At 38.3% G+C, this 17,828-nt stretch overlaps 1 protein-coding gene across 10 annotated transcripts in view; it reads right to left on the reverse strand.

The window, feature by feature from the left end:
* CHD1L (chromodomain helicase DNA binding protein 1 like) overlaps window positions 1-17,828 on the reverse strand; it is an 82,928-nt gene that overhangs the window by 27,982 nt on the left and 37,118 nt on the right. For 3 of the 10 annotated variants that reach the window (XM_025982966.2, XM_025982963.2, XM_025982965.2), the window contains exons 6-11: window positions 17,771-17,828; window positions 14,697-14,859; window positions 13,002-13,157; window positions 12,222-12,314; window positions 10,578-10,674; window positions 7,580-7,653 (exon numbers count right to left, since the gene is read on the reverse strand). The exon at window positions 17,771-17,828 is cut by the window's right edge and continues 24 nt beyond it. In XM_025982966.2, the coding sequence (XP_025838751.1) occupies window positions 7,580-7,653; window positions 10,578-10,674; window positions 12,222-12,314; window positions 13,002-13,157; window positions 14,697-14,859; window positions 17,771-17,828 (641 nt within the window). The remainder of the gene's footprint in view (window positions 1-7,579; window positions 7,654-10,577; window positions 10,675-12,221; window positions 12,315-13,001; window positions 13,158-14,696; window positions 14,860-17,770) is intronic. The other 7 variants (XM_025982964.2, XM_072766722.1, XM_072766724.1 and 4 more) reach the window with 5 other exon arrangements.

Raw genomic sequence — 17,828 nt, forward strand, 5'->3', positions numbered from 1 at the left:
AACAGTAAGGTCTGAAGCTGATACTCCCTCACCACTGATCTCAAGGTGAATCAGTGTTATGGCCTTACCCCATCATTCCACATACATTTTGTTATATATTAAACAGATTCCCCAGATAATAACTTACATTCCCTATTGTTTATATAGAAAAAACTTACCCTTAGTTGATATGTGCAATCTCTGTAATTTCATTTTTTCTACTGATCCTGAGAAAGTGCTCAACTGTTGAATGTCACAAGACACCAAAAGCTCTTTTTTTTTTATCAAACATTTTCAAAGACACTCAACATTTCTGTAACTCAAATTTTTTCCACTACCCATAATTTTAAATCACATCACCAATGGGAACGTGTTTATTTCTGCCCATATGTCTCTACCCGGCTGTCAATCCTTGTGTAACACACCTCTCCCCTTACTTTCAATCTTTCTTTGGTTCAGAATAATGTTCTTTCACTTCTTTCCTTTGTGACATACCCCCCACCCCAAATTACTCCTCACAGACCTACTAGACTGTTAAGTCTAAAAAAGGCTTAAGCAGAGGGAGGGGCAAGATGGTGGAAGAGCAGGGGTCCTCAACTCATCTGGTCCCACAAACTTATCTAGATAACTTTCAAAACATCCTGAACACCTACAAATTCAAACTGAGATTTTAAAGAGAGAACAGCTGGAATGCTACAGAGAGAAAAGTTTTAGCTTCTAACAAGGTAGGAAGGCAGGAAAAAAAAAAAAAAAGAATAAGGTGGGGGAGAGGAACTGTGACTAGCAAGGCTAAAGCCAAGTGGGGAAAGCCTCCATGGCAGGAAAGCCCAGCCCTGGAAAAGCAGGAACTCTAAAAACCTGCACTGGAGTTTTCCCTAATGGAAAAGCGCTCAGCAGGGAAATCGGGAGAATTGCAGAAGGGGCAGTGAAGCCCCAAGATTCTAGAGTCATTATAAGAGGAGGGGCGCCCGGGGTAAAGCTCACTGCAAACCATGAGCTTTGTAGATCCAGTATTGGTAAAGGGCTGGAGGGTCGCAGCCCTCCGGGGGCCTTTGGGAAAAGCCCAAGCAGATCAGTACACCTGTGCCTGCCCCCAGGAGCATCTAGACCAATGCAGACTGCCAGACTGCGGTTAGTTACTCCAGGGGAGCTCGATTCAATAGCTGGAAATCTGGTCACCGCCATTTTCGAATTTCCTGTTTCACCTTGTGTCTGGGAGAGGCAGGACAACCAGGGGACAAAGGCCTCACAGGATGAACAGCTCATACTGAGCCCTGTCCCTGGACAGGGACATCTCTGCAAAGGCACAGACACCTGAGAATCAGCACAGCAGACCCCTCCCCCAAGAACTATTGGAAGAACAAGGGAAGAACAAGGGAAGAGCAAGTTTACTGAACAAGCAGCGCTGGAAAGCTCCAGGACTGAGAAAAAATAGTATATAGAACTAGAGGGTCCTTTTATTTTTTTTTCCATTATGACTTGTTTTTATATCCGACTAAAAATGTCCAATATTTTTTCTTTTACCACCTTAACTACAATATTTTACCAACTCTTCATTTTTTTAAAAAAAGATTTTATTTATTTATTCATGAGAGACACAAAGAGAGAGAGAGGCAGAGACACAGGCAGAGGGAGAAGCAGGCTCCATGCAGGGAGCCTGACGTGGGACTTGATCCCAGGTCTCCAGGATCACGCCCTGGGCTGAAGGCGGCGCTGAACTGCTGAGCCACCCGGGCTGCCCTAACTCTTCATTTTTAAGCTTTTTCCTTTCTGGCTTTCATATTCCTACAAGTACATGTCTTAGATATATTTTTCACTTCTGGATTCCCTTCAACATATTAAATCTAATTTTGGTAGACATACAAGATATGGGTATTTGTTTTTTGTTTTTCCTGCCTCATTTAGTTTTACAATGGTGGAAGTTAGTGCTTTCTAAAACATGACCAACATACACCCAGAACGAAGTGGAACACCATGTTGGTTCACTCTGTGAGATTATATTCTCTCTTCCTTCCCATTCTGCCCCCCTCTTTTATCTTGTTTATGTTTTTATAGTTGATGTTGGGCCTTTATAGAAGTATTGCTGGTTTATATAAATTTGGGATTGTGCATCTTCTAACATACAGAAAATACACTCAGAACCAAGAGGATCACACTCTAGGACCCCTCAGGTAGACAACATTCTCTCCACTAACACTTCCTCACCACCACCATGAACCCCCCTGATTTTTCTCTTGACTTTTTTTTCTTTTTCTTTTTTCTTCTTTGCTTTTGGTTTTTGGCTTTTTATTTTTGCTACTTTGTTTTAAAATTTGTTTTTCACTTTAGTGGTCCTTTTGTTTTATTTTCTTCTGTTCTTCTTTTTCTTTTATTTTCTGGTCTCTGATCTCTTCAGAATCATCTATGGTGTACTTTACTTAGGTCATGGTTGATATTTTTGACAGCCCACTCATACAGCCACATTGCACTGGACAAAATGACTAGAATGAAGAATTCACCACAAAAGAAAGAACTGGAAACAATACTCTCTGCCATAGAGTTACAGGATTTGGAATTAAATATGATGCCAGAAATTCAATTCAGAAGTACAATTATAAAAATACTGGTGGCTCTGGAAAAAAGCGTAAAGGACTCTAGAGACCTCATTACTGCAGAATTGAGATCTAATCAGGGCGAAATTAAATCAGATTATATGAGATGCAAACCAAACTAGATGTTCTAACTGCTAGGGTTAATGAGGTGGGAGAAAGAGTGACATAGAAGACAAGTTAATGGGAAGGAAGGAAGCTGAGGAGAAAAGAGAAAAACAATTAAGAGCCCACGAGGAAAGGCTTAGGGAAATAAATGATAGCTTGAGAAAGAAGAATGTATGTCTAACTGGGTTTCCAGAAGAGGCTGAGAGAGAGAGAGGACCACAAAGTATACTTGAAGAAATCATAGCTGAGAACTTCCCTAATCTGGGAAAGGAAACAGGCATTCAGATCCACGAGATAGAGAGGACCCCAAAAATCAATAAATCTGTTATTAATAAAATCAATAAATCTGTTATCAATCCCAAAAAATCAATAAAAATTGTTCCAACACCTCAACATTTAAGAGTGAAACTTGCAAATAATGAAGATAAAGAGAAAATTCTTAAAGTAGCTCGAAACAAGAGACTTTTAACTTATATGGGGAGAAATACCAGATTAATAGCAGACCTCTCCAAAAAGACCTGGCAGTCCAGAAAGGGCTGGCAGGACATATTCATGAGAATAACATAAAGCAAAAAATACTTTATCCAGCAAGGCTGTCATTCAGAATAGAAGGAGAGATAAAGAGCTTCCAGGATAGACAGAAGCTGAAAGAATATGTGATCACCAAACTGGCTCTGCAAGAAATATTAAGGGGCTGTAAAAGAAAAGAGGAAGTCCAAGGAAACAATCCACAAGAACAGGGGCTGAATAGGTAATATTATGACACCAAGTTCATATTTTTCAATAGTTATTCTGAATGTGAATGGGTTAAATGATCCCATCAAAAGACACAGGGTATATGACTGGATAAAAAAGCAAGACCCATCTATATGCTGTCTCCAACAAGAGACTCACTTTAGACATAAGGATACCTCCAGACTGAAAATGTGGAGAACCATTTACCACTCAAATGGTCCTCATAAGAAAGGTGGGGTAGCAATCCTCATAACAGATAAATTAGAGTTTACACCAATGTAGTAAGTTGAAGAGGGACACTATATCATACTTTAAGGGTCTATCCAACAAGGACACCTAACAATCATGAATATTTATGCCCTTAATGTGGGAGCCACCAAGTATATCAATTAATAACCAAAGTGAAGAGATATTTAGATAATAATACACTAATATAGGAGACTTTAACACGGCACTTTCAGCAAATGACAGATTTTATAAGCACAACATCACCAAAGAAACAAGAGCCTTAAATGATACACTGGACCAAAGAGATTTCACATATATATACAGAACTTTCCATTGGAATGCAACTGAATACACATTATTCTCAAAGGCACATGGAACTTTCTCCACAATAGACCACATACTGGGTCACAAATCAGGTCTCAACTGACCAAAAGATTGGGATGGTCCCCTGCATATTTTCAGACCACAATGCTTTCAAACTAAAACTCAATCACAAGAAGGTTTGGAAGAAACTCAAATACATGGGGGTTAACGAGCATTCTACTAAAAGATGAATGAGTCAACAAGGAAATTAGAGAAGAATTAAAAGATACGTGGAAACTAATGAAAATGAAGATAACAGCTATTCAAAATCTTTGGGATACAGCAAAAGTGGTCCTAAGAGGGAAACACACTGCAATATAAGCCTCCCTCAAAAAACTGGAAAAAACTCATATATACTATATATGAGTATATATAGTATACTTTATGTACTAAGCTAACCTCAGACTTAAAGGAATTGGAGAAAGAACAGCAAGTAAAGCCTACACCAAGCAGAAGAGAGACAATAAAGATTTGAGCAGAACTGAAGGAAATAGAGACCAGAAGAACTGTAGAACATATCAACAAAATCAGGAGCTGGTTCTTTGAAAGAATTAATAAGACAGATAAACCCCTAGCCAGCCTTATTAAAAAGAAAAAAGACTCAAATTAATAAAATCACGAATGAAAGAGGAGCGATCACAACCAATACCAAGGAAATAATACCAAGAAAATACAAACAATTTATAAAATGTATTATGAGCAGCTGTATGGCAACAAATTAGGCAATCTAGAAGAAGGGGATGCCTTTCTGGAAAACTACAAATTATCAAAACTAGAACAGGAAGAAACAGAAACCTGAACAAGGCAATCACCAGCAAAGAAATTGAAGTAGTCATCAGAAACCTCTCAAGACACAAAATTCTAGGGCCAGATGGCTTCCCAGGGGAATTCTATCAAACGTTTAAAGGAGAAATAATACCTATTCTGCTAAAGCTGTTCCAAAGGATAGAAAGGGAGGGAGTACTTCCAAATTCGTTTTACGAGACCACATTACCTTGATTCCAAAACCAGACAAAGATCAGACCAAAAAGGAATTATAGACCAATATCGCTGATGAAAATGGATGCAAAAATTCTCACCCAGATATTAGCCAATAGGAATCAACAGTACATTAAGAAGATTATTCATCATGACCAAGTGGGATTTACCCCCGGGATGCAAGACTGGTTCAACACTCGTAAACAATCAACATGATAGATCATGTCAACAAGAGAAAAAACAAGAACCATATGATCCTCTCAACAGATGTAGAGAAAGTATTTAACAAATTACAGCATCCATTCCTGATTAAAACTCCTCAAAGAGTAGGGATAAAGTGAACATTCCTCAATATCTTAAAAGCCATTTATGAAAAGCCCACAGTGAATATCATTCTCAATGGGGAAAAACTCAGAGCCTTTCCCCTAAGATCAGGAACATGATAGGGATGATCACTCTCACCATTGTTATTCAACATAGGACTAGAAGTCCTAACCTCAGCAGTCAGACAACAAAAAGAAATAAAAGGCATTCGAATTGCCAAAGAAGTCAAACTCTCCCTCTTCACAGATGACATGATACCCAAATATAGAAAACCCAAAATACTCCATCCCAAGACTGCTAGAACTCATACAGCAATTCGGCAATGTGGCAGGATACAAAATCAATGCACAGACATCAGTGGCATTTCTGTACACTAACAATGACACTGAAGAAAGAGAAATTAAAGAATCAATGCCATATACAATTGAAGCCAAAACCATAAGGTACCTAGGTCAACCTAACCAAAGAGGTAAAATATCTACTCTTAAAAACTACAGAATACATATGAAAGAAATTGAGGAAGACCTAAAGAGATGGAAAAACTTTCTACATTCCATGCTCATGGATTGGAAGAATAAACATTGTGAAAATGTGAATGTTACCCAGAGCAATGTACACATTCAATGCAATCCCTATCAAAATACCATGGACTTTCTTCAGAGAGTTGGAATAAATCATCTTAAGATTTGTGTGGAATCAGAAAAGACCCTAAATAGCCAGGGGAATATTGAAGAGGAAAACCAGAGCCGGGGGCATCACAATGCCGGATTTCAAGCTGTATTGCAAAGTTGTGATCATCAAGACAATACGGTACTGGCATAAAAACAGATACACAGATCAATGAAACAGAATAGAGAACCCAGAAATGGATCCTCAAATCTACGGCCAACTAATATTTGACAAAGCAGGAAAGACTATCCACTGGAAAAAAGACAGTTTTTTCAATAAATGGTGCTGGGAAAATTGGACAGCCACATGCAGAAGAATGAAACTAGACCACTCTCTTACACCATACACAAAGATAAACTCAAAATGGTTGAAAGACCTAATGTGAGAGAAGAATCCATCAAAATCCTAAAGGAGAACACAGGCAACACCTTTTTTGAACTTGGCCACAGCAACTTCTTGCAAGATACATCTATGAAGGCAAGGGAAACAAAAGCAAAAATGACTATTGGGACTTAATCAGGATAAAAAGTTTCTGCACCAGAAAAGAAACAGTCAACAAAACTAAAAGACAACCTACAGAATGGGAGAAGATATTTGCAAATGACATATCAGGTAAAGGGATAGTATCCAAGATCTATAAAGAACTTATCAAACTGAACACCCAAGAAACAAAAAAATCCAATCATGAAATGCGCAGAAGACGTGAACAGACATTTCACTAAAGACGACATACACTTAGCCAACAAGCACATGAAAATATGCTCTGCATCACTTGCCATCAGGGAAATATAAATGAAAACCGCAATGAGATACCACCTCACACCAGTGAGAATGGGGAAAATTAACAAGACAGGAAACAATAATGTTGGAGACGATGTGGAGAAAGGGGAACCCTCTTGCACTGTTGATGGGAATGCAAACTGGTACAGCCACTCTGGAAAACAGTGTGGAGGTTCCTCAAAGAGTTAAAAATAGATCTACCCTATGACCCAGCAATTGCACTAGTGGGTATTTACCCCAAAGATACAGATGTAGTGAAATGCCGGGACACCTGCACCCCAATGTTCATAGCAACAATGTCCATAATAGCCAAACTGTGGAAGGAGCCACAATGTCCTTCAATAGACAAATGGATAAAGAAGATGCAGTCTATATATACACTGGAATATTACTCAGCCATCAGAAAGGATGAATATCCACCATTTGCTTTGATGTGGATGGAACTGGATGGTATTACGTGGACTGAAATATGTCAATCAGAGAAGGACAATCATCATATGGTTTCATTCATATGTGGAATATAAGAAATAGTGAAAGGGATTATGAGGGAAAGGAGGGAAACTGAGTGGGAAAAATTAGAGAGGGAGATAAATCATGAGAGATTCCTAACTCTGGGAAACAAACAAAGGGTTGCAGAAGGGGAGGTGGGTGGGGTTTGGGATGATGGGTGATGGGCACTAAGGAGGGCACTTGATAGGATGAGCACTGGGTGTTATACTATATGTTGGCAAATCGAATTTAAAAGAAACAAATGTAAAAAATAAATAAAATAAAATAAAAATTAAATTAAAAAGGCTTAAGCAACATAGTAGCCAAGGAATATTCACCTCTGTAGTCCATGTAATCTTGGAGAATATCCAACATCTGGGTCATTTGGGAGAAAAGTAAAACTCGATGGCCCCTGGCAAGAAAGAGAAAAGAAAGAGCTGCCAACTCTAAATTTTTAAGGGGAGTTGTCCTCAGGGGAATCTTACCAACGAATGCAAGTTTATAAATAAATGAAATACTGAAGCGGAAATATAAATACTGTAATCATTTGTAGAGACTTCCTCATAAATAACTCCACAGGTAGCCATATCCTGCAAAGTAGAAGTTCTCAAACCACAGATACATATATTCACAGGAGTATGTGTCAAAGCACCGGGGTTTAGAAAGCCCTATGATAACCAAGGCACCTCTTTCTGGAATGTCAATTTACTAATGGAAAGAAATACACACTTTCATTTTAACTGCGAAATAAATAAATATGTAAATAATAAAATGCAAAATTCAAATGCACAAAACCCAACTCTAAATCCTGAAGAACTTGTGGTCATCCATCTACAGACATTCTCTACTTGGGGGTGTGAAATCACTAGCCTCTCATCTACAGCTGTATTGGTTGAAAAGTCTGAGAAGTATCACTTTAGAGAATCAAGGGGCAGGTGGCTTCTCATATTCCATATGATACGTTAAAAATTATGTATGGGGGGCAGGGAAAGGAGGAGGCAAAATGAATTAGGTCAAGAATAAAGATAAGCCTATAGCACCCATGCTACCAGGTATTATTTTAAGTCTTCACAAAGAAAGAAATAGGACACTGTCAAAATAGAGGAGTCTCATTAGGAAAACTAATTTAATCTGAGCTTGCAATGTGTGTACAGGAACAATTATGAAAAACCCCTTCAAGACTCTAGCCTCAAATGTGTGGAAAAGATATTGAATTTGAGGACCTCAATTCTAATTCCATCTCTGTCATTTGCTGGCTGTGTGACTTTAAAGAAGTCACATGACCACTCTGGGTCTGTTTTCTACCTGTGAAATGAAAAGGTTGGATAGAAGATATTTACAGGTCCTCCTTCACTTGTAACACACTTGTACTAGATATATCAGAGCCAATAAAATACACCACGGCATGCAATTATTTGGTTTGCACGTTTCTTAATGTTGGGTAGTTTTGCCATATCTGAGGTTTAGTGGTTAGTTCAGGCTCACCTGGAACAGTCTGAAATCCTCAGGAAGCTGGGCCTTTTTTTATATTTGTCTTCTCACTGGGGACCAGGAGGACCAGGTAGAGGCTGGATACCAGGCCACTGAACACATAGCTGGACCTTTTAAGACTTCAGAAGTGACTTGGTCTTCTGCTACCCAATTCATGTCACTGGGAAAGAGTCCCCCAAGTTCTCTCTGAACCAAACCCCACAGGTTAACTAAGGTATATATTTACTAAGCCGTCATTAGGTGCCAATTCAATGCAAGATACCAGCAGGTAATTAAAAAAGAAATGCTTGATGCTATCTGTCTTTGTGGAACTAAACAATACAGGTGAAGCAAGAAGATTATAACATACCAATTAAAGAGAGAGCAGATTTATCAGATAAAGGACTGGTATTCAAGATCTCTAAAGAACTTATCAAACTCAACACCCAAGAAACAAAAAAATCCAATCATGAAATGGGCAGAAGACGTGAACAGACATTTCACCAAAGATGACATACACATGGCCAACAAGCACATGAAAATATGCTCTGCATCACTTGCCATCAGGGAAATATAAATGAAAACCGCAATGAGATACCACCTCACACCAGTGAGAATGGGGAAAATTAACAAGACAGGAAACAATAAATGTTGGAGAGGATGTGGAGAAAGGGGAACCCTCCTGCACTGTTGATGGGAATGCAAACTGGTACAGCCAGTCTGGAAAACAGTGTGGAGGTTCCTCAAAGAGTTAAAAATAGATCTACCCTATGACCCAGCAATTGCACTAGTGGGTATTTACCCCAAAGATACAGATGTAGTGAAATGCCGGGACACCTGCACCCCAATGTTCGTAGCAACAATGTCCACAATAGCCAAACTGTGGAAGGAGCCACAATGTCCTTCCACAGATGAATGGATAAAGAAGATGTGGTGTATATATATATATATATATATATATATATATATATATATATATATATAAAATGTGATATATATATGTGTGTGTGTGTGTGTGTATAATGGAATATTACTCAGCCGTCAGAAAGGATGAATATCCACCATTTACTTCAATGTGGATGGAACTAGAGGGTATTATGCTGAGTGAAATAAATCAATTGGAGAGGGTTTCACTCATATGTGGAATATAAAAAATAGTGAAATGGACTACAAGGGAAAGGAGTGAATCTGAGTGGGGAAAAATGAGAGAGGAAGACAAACCATGTGAGACTCCTAACTCTGCAAAACAAAGGGTTGCAGAAGGGGAGGAAGATAGGGGTATGGGGTGACTGGGTGACAGGAACTAAGGAGGGCACTTGATGGGATGAGCAATGGGTATTATTCTATGTGCTGGCAAATTGAATTTAAATAAAGTATTAAACAAACAAAACAAACAGGAGACTAAGGCAGTACACTGTGAAGTGCTAGATTAATTAGGACCCTAGGTGCTATAGGAATTCAGGAAAGGGAAGGATGAATATGGAGGGGATGAGGTGGGATGGGATAGGGTGCGGGTGTGGTTGCAGAGAAGGAATCAGAATCAGGGTTTTAAAGAAAGGAAAATTGGAATCAGTCTCAAGAAATCAGTGAATTGGGGTGCCTAGGTGGCTTGGTTGGTTAAGCATCTGCCTTCGACTCATGTCATGGTCCTGGGGTCGAGTCTCACATCGGGCTCCCTGCTCAGCAAGGAGCCTGCTTCTCTCTCTCCCTGCCCCCTGCTCATGCTCTCTCTCACTCTCTCTCTCTCAAATAAATAAATAAAAATCATTTTAAAAAAAAAAAGATAAAAGATAAAGAAATCAGTGAATCATTATTTGGTTTTAAAAATTACCAGCTCAGAGCAGAAAATGTGAACAGCCCACCTACCTAGAATACAGGAATGCCAGAAGCTTATCCAGTAGATGAAGTTTCCCACTGGCCTCAATCAAGTGGTCACCAATTTCAAAAGGCTCTGGTTCCACACCTATAAAAGAAGGAACCTCCTCCCAATAATGTGTCCCTGGTCAGGGCAGACTTCTTAAATAGAGAAGCTGATGGTGAGGCTATAGCAAGAGGACAAGTTCCTTCTAATTGATAATGGGCCTAAGTCTCATCTCTCTTTAAGACATTTTAAAATTGTTTCCGTGACAATCTTGATGCTGCTTAACACCAATCGTAGAGCCTAACAACCCCAATATGCCTAATAAATGTCCATTCAAGGAACAAGCCCACTCTAGGAAAGGGAAGCACAAGGATATGCTAAAGGTCAGAGAACTGAAAATTTGAGACTCGCAAGAAAACAAATAATTAATGCTGAGATGTATAAACTAATAATTCTCAAGGTGGAGGGTGGCTGTCAGAATAACCTAAAGGTCTTCTTTCAAAATCTACATGTTCCCAATAACCCCTGCCTTTAAAAAAAATTGTGAAATGTACCTAATTAAGATTCTGTGACATTTAAAACAATTCCTAGTGTTACTTGGCAAATACTCCCTTAAAATGACTGTAGCAAACTCCACATTGATCCTATCCGTTTGAGCACCCCCATGTCCACAGAGGTCCTAGAAGTGTCCCAAAGGCTACTCATCAGAGTAAATCAAAAAAGCCCTAGTTTGAATAAAAATGAAAACACTACAAATGTGCAGTAAGTAGCTTAGAAGGAAATTTGCAACACTTAGAAGGAAATTTGCAGACCATCTCTAAGATGGAGGGGAAGCAGCAATGGAAGCTGAGAAGCAGCAGAGGTAGGCAAATGGAGAAGAGAAGGCATTGTTTCAGAAGCCAAAGGAAAAAAAAAAGAAGTGATCAACCGTGTGAAAGGTTTTGATTAATTAAAGAAAAGAAGTGATCAACCGTGTGAAAGGTTTTGATTAATTAAAATGTGAACTGACAACCACTGGAGATCACTGGTAAACTTGCAAAGTTCAAGGGTGGTGGTGAAAGTCTGACAGTGGAGTGGGTTTCAGACAATGGGACATCTAGGGGTGGCTTGGTTGGTTGAGCATCTGACTCTTGATCTCACTCAGCTCAGGTCTTAATCTCAGGGTCATGAGGTCAAGCCCTGCATTGGGTTCCACGCTGGGTGTGGAGCCTAACATTAAAAAAAAAAAAAAAGACAATGGGACATCTAATCATGAAGAAATAATCCCTAAATCCAGGTTATGAGACAACCTGCAAGATGGCCTTGAGATTCTTCAAAACTGTTATTTCAGACAAGATCAAAAAGGAAAAAAAAAAAGCTGAGGAGTGTTTCCGGATTATAGGACAATAAAGAGACAGACAAATATAATTCACAATTTATGACTCAATTTTGAGTTTTAAAAAAAGAGGAATCAAAGCCATAGGGACACTAACAGGACAATGGAAGTTGGATATGAGCAATATATTAGATACATCAACATAAAACATTAACAAGAAAATGGGACGAAACTAGACGGTAAATACAGGTAATTGCTTTGAAGAACTGTGCGATGATGTTGGCCACAAAAATGTTCATGAAAAGCAATGTGAGAAAAGAGGGCACTGTCTCACCCTCAAACAGATATGGGTGATCCACACACTTTCGAAGCTGGGATAAGACATTTTGAAGTTTGACTTTCTTTGCCATCTCACTTTCAAATGCATCTGAAAACAGAGAGACAGAAAGACACAGACTACTGAATAAAAACAAAAGAACAAAATGAAAACTCTAAGTTAACCTTATTTATTCAGTAATGTATCTCTCAAACCTGTATTAACCTCCTAAATTTCACTGAATTACATGAATTAACAACACATCCACATAAAGTTTACTTAACTATCACTTTGTTTTAAGGAAGCCTAACTATAAAATGAACTTGGGAGTACTTTGTTACTTTTGCACAAATTCCCTTAACTACTGTTGTGAAACTTAGGGAGAAACTCACAAAATGAAAGCCTGTTTTACTCTCTCTCTCTCTCTCTCTCTCTCTCTCTGTTCCCACTCCCAACTCCTCTCAGTAAATCTGATCCAACAAAAAAGCTCTGCAATGTGTTAAATATCTGACAGGTTAGGAAGATGAAAGCCATGACTGGCATACCTAGAAGTGTTCACTTAACTAACTTCTAAGCAATAAGGACAAGTGGTGGTGGGGGGTAAATTTCACAAGTGCAACAACCAATAAAGTCTGCATTATGGTAAAGATAATGGTTTCACTGTGGCTGACCTGAACATTATTCAGAATACAAAATTCTATCCCATATTACTATACAAAGTCAGTGTGATAATAAAATATTTCTCTGCATGAACATTACAACCTCATTTAGTTTCTCAATTAAATGCCCTCTGATTACCTAGGTCTTTCATCAAAATGGCCTTGTAGTATTTTTTCTGCAATGCTGACATGCCGTGGTATAGCACTACCTCTGTCTTCTTGGGAAGCTCTGTAGCTACCTCAGCTTTCACCCGCCTCAATAGAAATGGCTGCAAGAGTTTGTGTAGTTCACTTGCTGTGCAAGGAAAAACAACCAACAACACAAGAGTAGGATGAAATTTTCAGGCTGGACTAGTATGGTAATTTTTCATAGTACAGGTGAATCTTGAACATGGTTTGAACTGCTCAGGTTGACCTAAACACAGATTTTTTTTCAGTAAATACAATACTGTAAAATGTATTTTCTCTTCCTTAGGATTTTCTTAACACTTTCCTTTCTCTGGATCACTTGATTGTTAAGAATACAGTATAACAAATATAACACACAATATATGTGTTGACTATTTCCATTACCAGTAAAGCATCCAGTCAACGGCAGGCTATTAATAGTTAAGTTTGGGAAGTCAAAAGTTATAACAGATTTTCGACCATGTGGGGGCCGTCAACCCCCCTGATTGAATAGTTAACTGTATTTCTTCCTTCACTGGGTTCTTTTTCCCAACTCCTGAAATTGTTACTGGCTCTCAACTCAAGAGCTAGAAATAAAGAACTTGATTTTTATTAATGATCTTATTTGCATGAAGTTTTACTGTTTCTAGGATACTTCTGCACTTAATCTGATTTACCAGCATAACAGCTTAGAAGTTAGGGCCAAGTAATATTGTTCCCATTTTTATAGCTAAGTTAAGTACACTTTATCCAAAGTCACATGGCTGGATGCTAGTGTTATTATTCAAACTTAGTTATATTCACTTCAACTCCCATGTTCCTTCCCTAGGTGTTATGAACTTCAAAAACTAGGTTGAACTAGAATTTCACTACATGTTGGGTTGCCAGACAGAGCAAATAAAAATACAAGAATGCAGTGAAATCTGAATTCCACAGAAACAACAAATAGGAGTACGTCCCATCTAATATTTGACTAGGTGTCATATATTTTATCTGTCAACTCTAAACATGGGGGCAATCAGAGGAGGTTTCCCAGGTAATCTTCAGCTTGTGGTATGGGCATTTTAGCTATGAGAAGCCCTTCCAACTCATACTCATTTAGTACACAGATACCCACTAGTAGGCATGCCTAGCATTTATTTTGAACAATCATCCTGAGATAAAAGTCCAGGAGTAGATAGAGGGGCAAAGGTGCAAGAGGAAGAAGACTGCAACTGGCAGCTGTATAAACGAGAGCAGCTCCCCTCCTTTGCTTCCACCACCCACTCATCCTAGACTTGGTTTTGGTGCACTGTTAACAGAAACAGCAGTGCTGTGGAATGCTGAAGAGTAGTTTGGGACTATAGCACCCACATACCCTTCTGCCTCAGGAAACAGCCCAGAAAGTTAACAAACTACAAAATTACAGAAGTTATATGGGGAGTGGGGGGAAGCAGATACCTTCTATATCTTCTAAAAATGATCCATTAAGCCCTACTGTAGAATCATATAACATGATTCTTATCAGGATTCCTATCCTGAATTTTGTGTGGCTCTTTATCTTCCTGGAAGGTGTCCTCTGGCTATCAATTCTCTTTCTTTTCTACCTATGACACTGTATGAATAATGCACCAGGGCAGTTTCTGGGCCCAGACCTCTTGGCATGATTTCTAAGAAGGGAACTTGCCTGAGTCGGACTCTTTCTCAATATCCTGGTAACGCTGAACAAAATCTCCCACCTGCTCCTTGGGAAAGAGATCAGGCTCCACAAAACTGAGGAGAGAGTAGAGCTCTTGGAGGCTGTTCTGGATGGGAGTTCCGGTCAACAGGAGACTGAAGACTACTGAGAACTCAAATACATAAATAAATAAAGTAAAAAACCCATAACCTTAAAAAGCAAGACTGAGTTCCCCATCACAACCTTCACCTGTACAAAGAGAGGCATATTTTAATGGGATGACCGTGAAGACACGAAATAAGAAGATTCAGATTCAAGTGGTATACTAGAGATCTGATGTAGGAAATAATACCTCTTCAGTTGTAAGGAGGGGAAAATAATCCTGTGAAGGAGATACTGTTATAAGGAGGTAAGTAAAATCGCTGTGTGAACTCTGAAGTACTACATAAATATTTGATATGGCTCTTGTTATTCAATCTTAGTGAGGATTCAAGCTGTATTTTATTACTCACATGGCTGAGTCTAGTGAGGCATCAGAGGAACATGGTATATATTCAAGCAGTTTGAAAAAGCTATAGATAGCATCAGGCCCACCATGACAAGCAAGATCTATACGAAAAGAATATCTCCTTCTATAAAACTTTACAGTACAGCACATCCAAAACATCAAGTCTTCTGGATGTTCCAGGGCCTTACATAGCCAAAATGAAAGATATTCTTTAAATTTTGAGCAACAGATAAGAACACGAAGAATAAGAGACTAATGAAATAAAAGGTTAGGAAAAATAATAACAGCTATTAGGTTAAGCAATGGACAACCTCTAAACTGACTTTAGTGAGAACTTATGCCATTTGAGTTAAATAATGCAGCAAAAATGGAAAGCCATATCCTGTTTATGCTATTTTAAATACTGGAATACAGTAAGGTAACATATACACGTATGTGTAGATAAACATATCTTATAAATATAAAAATACAGTATGTTTTGGTTTTTAAAATAATATATATGCATATTTATGTGATTGGGTTTTCACACAGTAAAGGCAACAGATATACCAAATGTTAACATATGCAAGGGAGTAAGATAATTATTGTTGGTTTTTATTTTAATTCTTGTATTTCTGTATTTTGATTTGGGAGGGGGTCATAAGAAGATAGTGATTTTGTATTAAGAAAACATGTCAGATCAGATAGAATGACACAATTAAAAGTGATTTGAAAATGCTATTACTATTTTTTTCAAACTCCTTTTTTTGTTTTCTTTTAAAACTGTTTAATCAGCGTCCACCCACTCATGCCTGCTTTGTTGGTAAGGGCAATGTTTTCTTAGAATTTAAGTATAGGAACTGGTCAGAAATAAATGCTTTCAACAATCAACTCATCTTTTTATGGTATGTGGTCACCAAGCAAAGAGCTGGGTTGACCAAAGAAATATGAAGTCAAAAAGATAACCAGGGTTAGTGTTCACTACAGTCAACTTATACTGTCCTATGAGCTAATATATTCACAGTAGTGTCCATTTGGCATCAAAACTTTTAACTGGGTGAAAAAAATCCAGAGATGATCTCTTTGTATACAGTATTTTTAAAACTGCTTTTTTGTAAGGTATTTTGCAGACAATTCTTATGTTGTTAAATATTTTTCTACATAATCTTTCATGGCAGCCTTACTTTGTCAAGGTATAGTACTTACTTTGTGAATGTACTTTATAAATGTAAATGAGGCACACTGCATAAATTATATAACCAACTCCCTATGTTCCACTACAAAGTGTTTCCAACTTCTACAAACAAGCTGGAAACAGTATTATAAAGGGGGGAAAAGGGCACTACCCTTCTCCTCATGTCAGCCCTATCAATAAATGCAATTCTTTCCAACCAACAAGTTGTCTGCAATTCAAAGCTCACCTAAAAAAGAATGCGTAGATGACACAGAAATTCCTCACATAATCCCTCTGAGACTTAGTTTCCTTATGAATAATAAGGAAAGGCTCTGGGACATGCAACAGAACTTGGTTTCCCCACTCCAAACCCAGGGTTCCTTTATACTGGCTTCTCTTCTCTCATCCCATTACACATTAGTAAACTGCCATGATAGTTTATGAAGCAGTCTCTTATAGGGTTAGGAGCTACTATATGAAAACCTCTTGGGAAAAAGATACTGTTAAGTGTCCCTAAAAGAAGCCAAAGACATCATAGAGCAGAGGGGGCCCCACTGGGAAACAGCAATAACGTCTGAGAGTGGACTAGTAATAGACAGTGACAGTACCTGCATTAAAATGCTAAAAACTGCAGCTTTTAGACCATGAATTGAGAATTCAGACCTAAGACTTTCCTCCAAATCACCTTTAAATTTATTAACTGATTTGTTACAGGATATGATGTTATAGAAAAGGGACCAAACTTCAGTAATGGTTACAGGAATTCACATATGTGGTCTCATTTATAAGGTCAACAAGAAGGGTACCTGTTACTTACAAGCTGTTCCACGGGCTCCTCTGAAAAGAGGGCAAATCTAAGGCTACACTGACATTTCTCATTTCTCACCAGGCCAGAATGGTGCCAGAGATCGGGGGAAGGGAATGAGATCAAGGGTATCAAGACTTAAAAGTGTGACAAAGACAAGAGAGACTGGAGCTAATAGTCAATGGCATGCACTGGGGTCTCTTCATTACTCCATGTGAATGGTCAAATCCTTAAAAAAGGTAAATGGGAGAAGGGCAAAATATGTCAGCATTATCTGCTCTTGCAGACAGAAGAGTTATAATAGGATTATTTTTAAAGAATTACCCCTCTGAAGATCAAAAGAGAGTTGAAACATTTCAAAAAATACAGCGTTATTTTACTGAGGTAGTATCTTATTATTTGATACCCAGATTTCAGTAAATGTCATCTCTTACATAAAAGATGAGAGCAAGAAGTTAGGCCATATTAAGTACTACCTGTCACTCACAAAATGTTTATACAGCCCTACCGAAATCGGACTAAAAAAATCTTTCAACTTACCTAACTCTATACAGGCCCAAGATAGTATTTTCTTTAAAGGGAGTTGAATAAAAACTAAGACTATCCTGTGAGTTTACCTCCAAAAGTGTCTTATGCAGCAAGGAGTTTTGGTTTTTCAACCTGTGAGCTTCGTCC

Source organism: Vulpes vulpes, chromosome 8 (assembly GCF_048418805.1).
Source record: "Vulpes vulpes isolate BD-2025 chromosome 8, VulVul3, whole genome shotgun sequence".
Classification (NCBI taxonomy): domain Eukaryota; kingdom Metazoa; phylum Chordata; class Mammalia; order Carnivora; family Canidae; genus Vulpes; species Vulpes vulpes.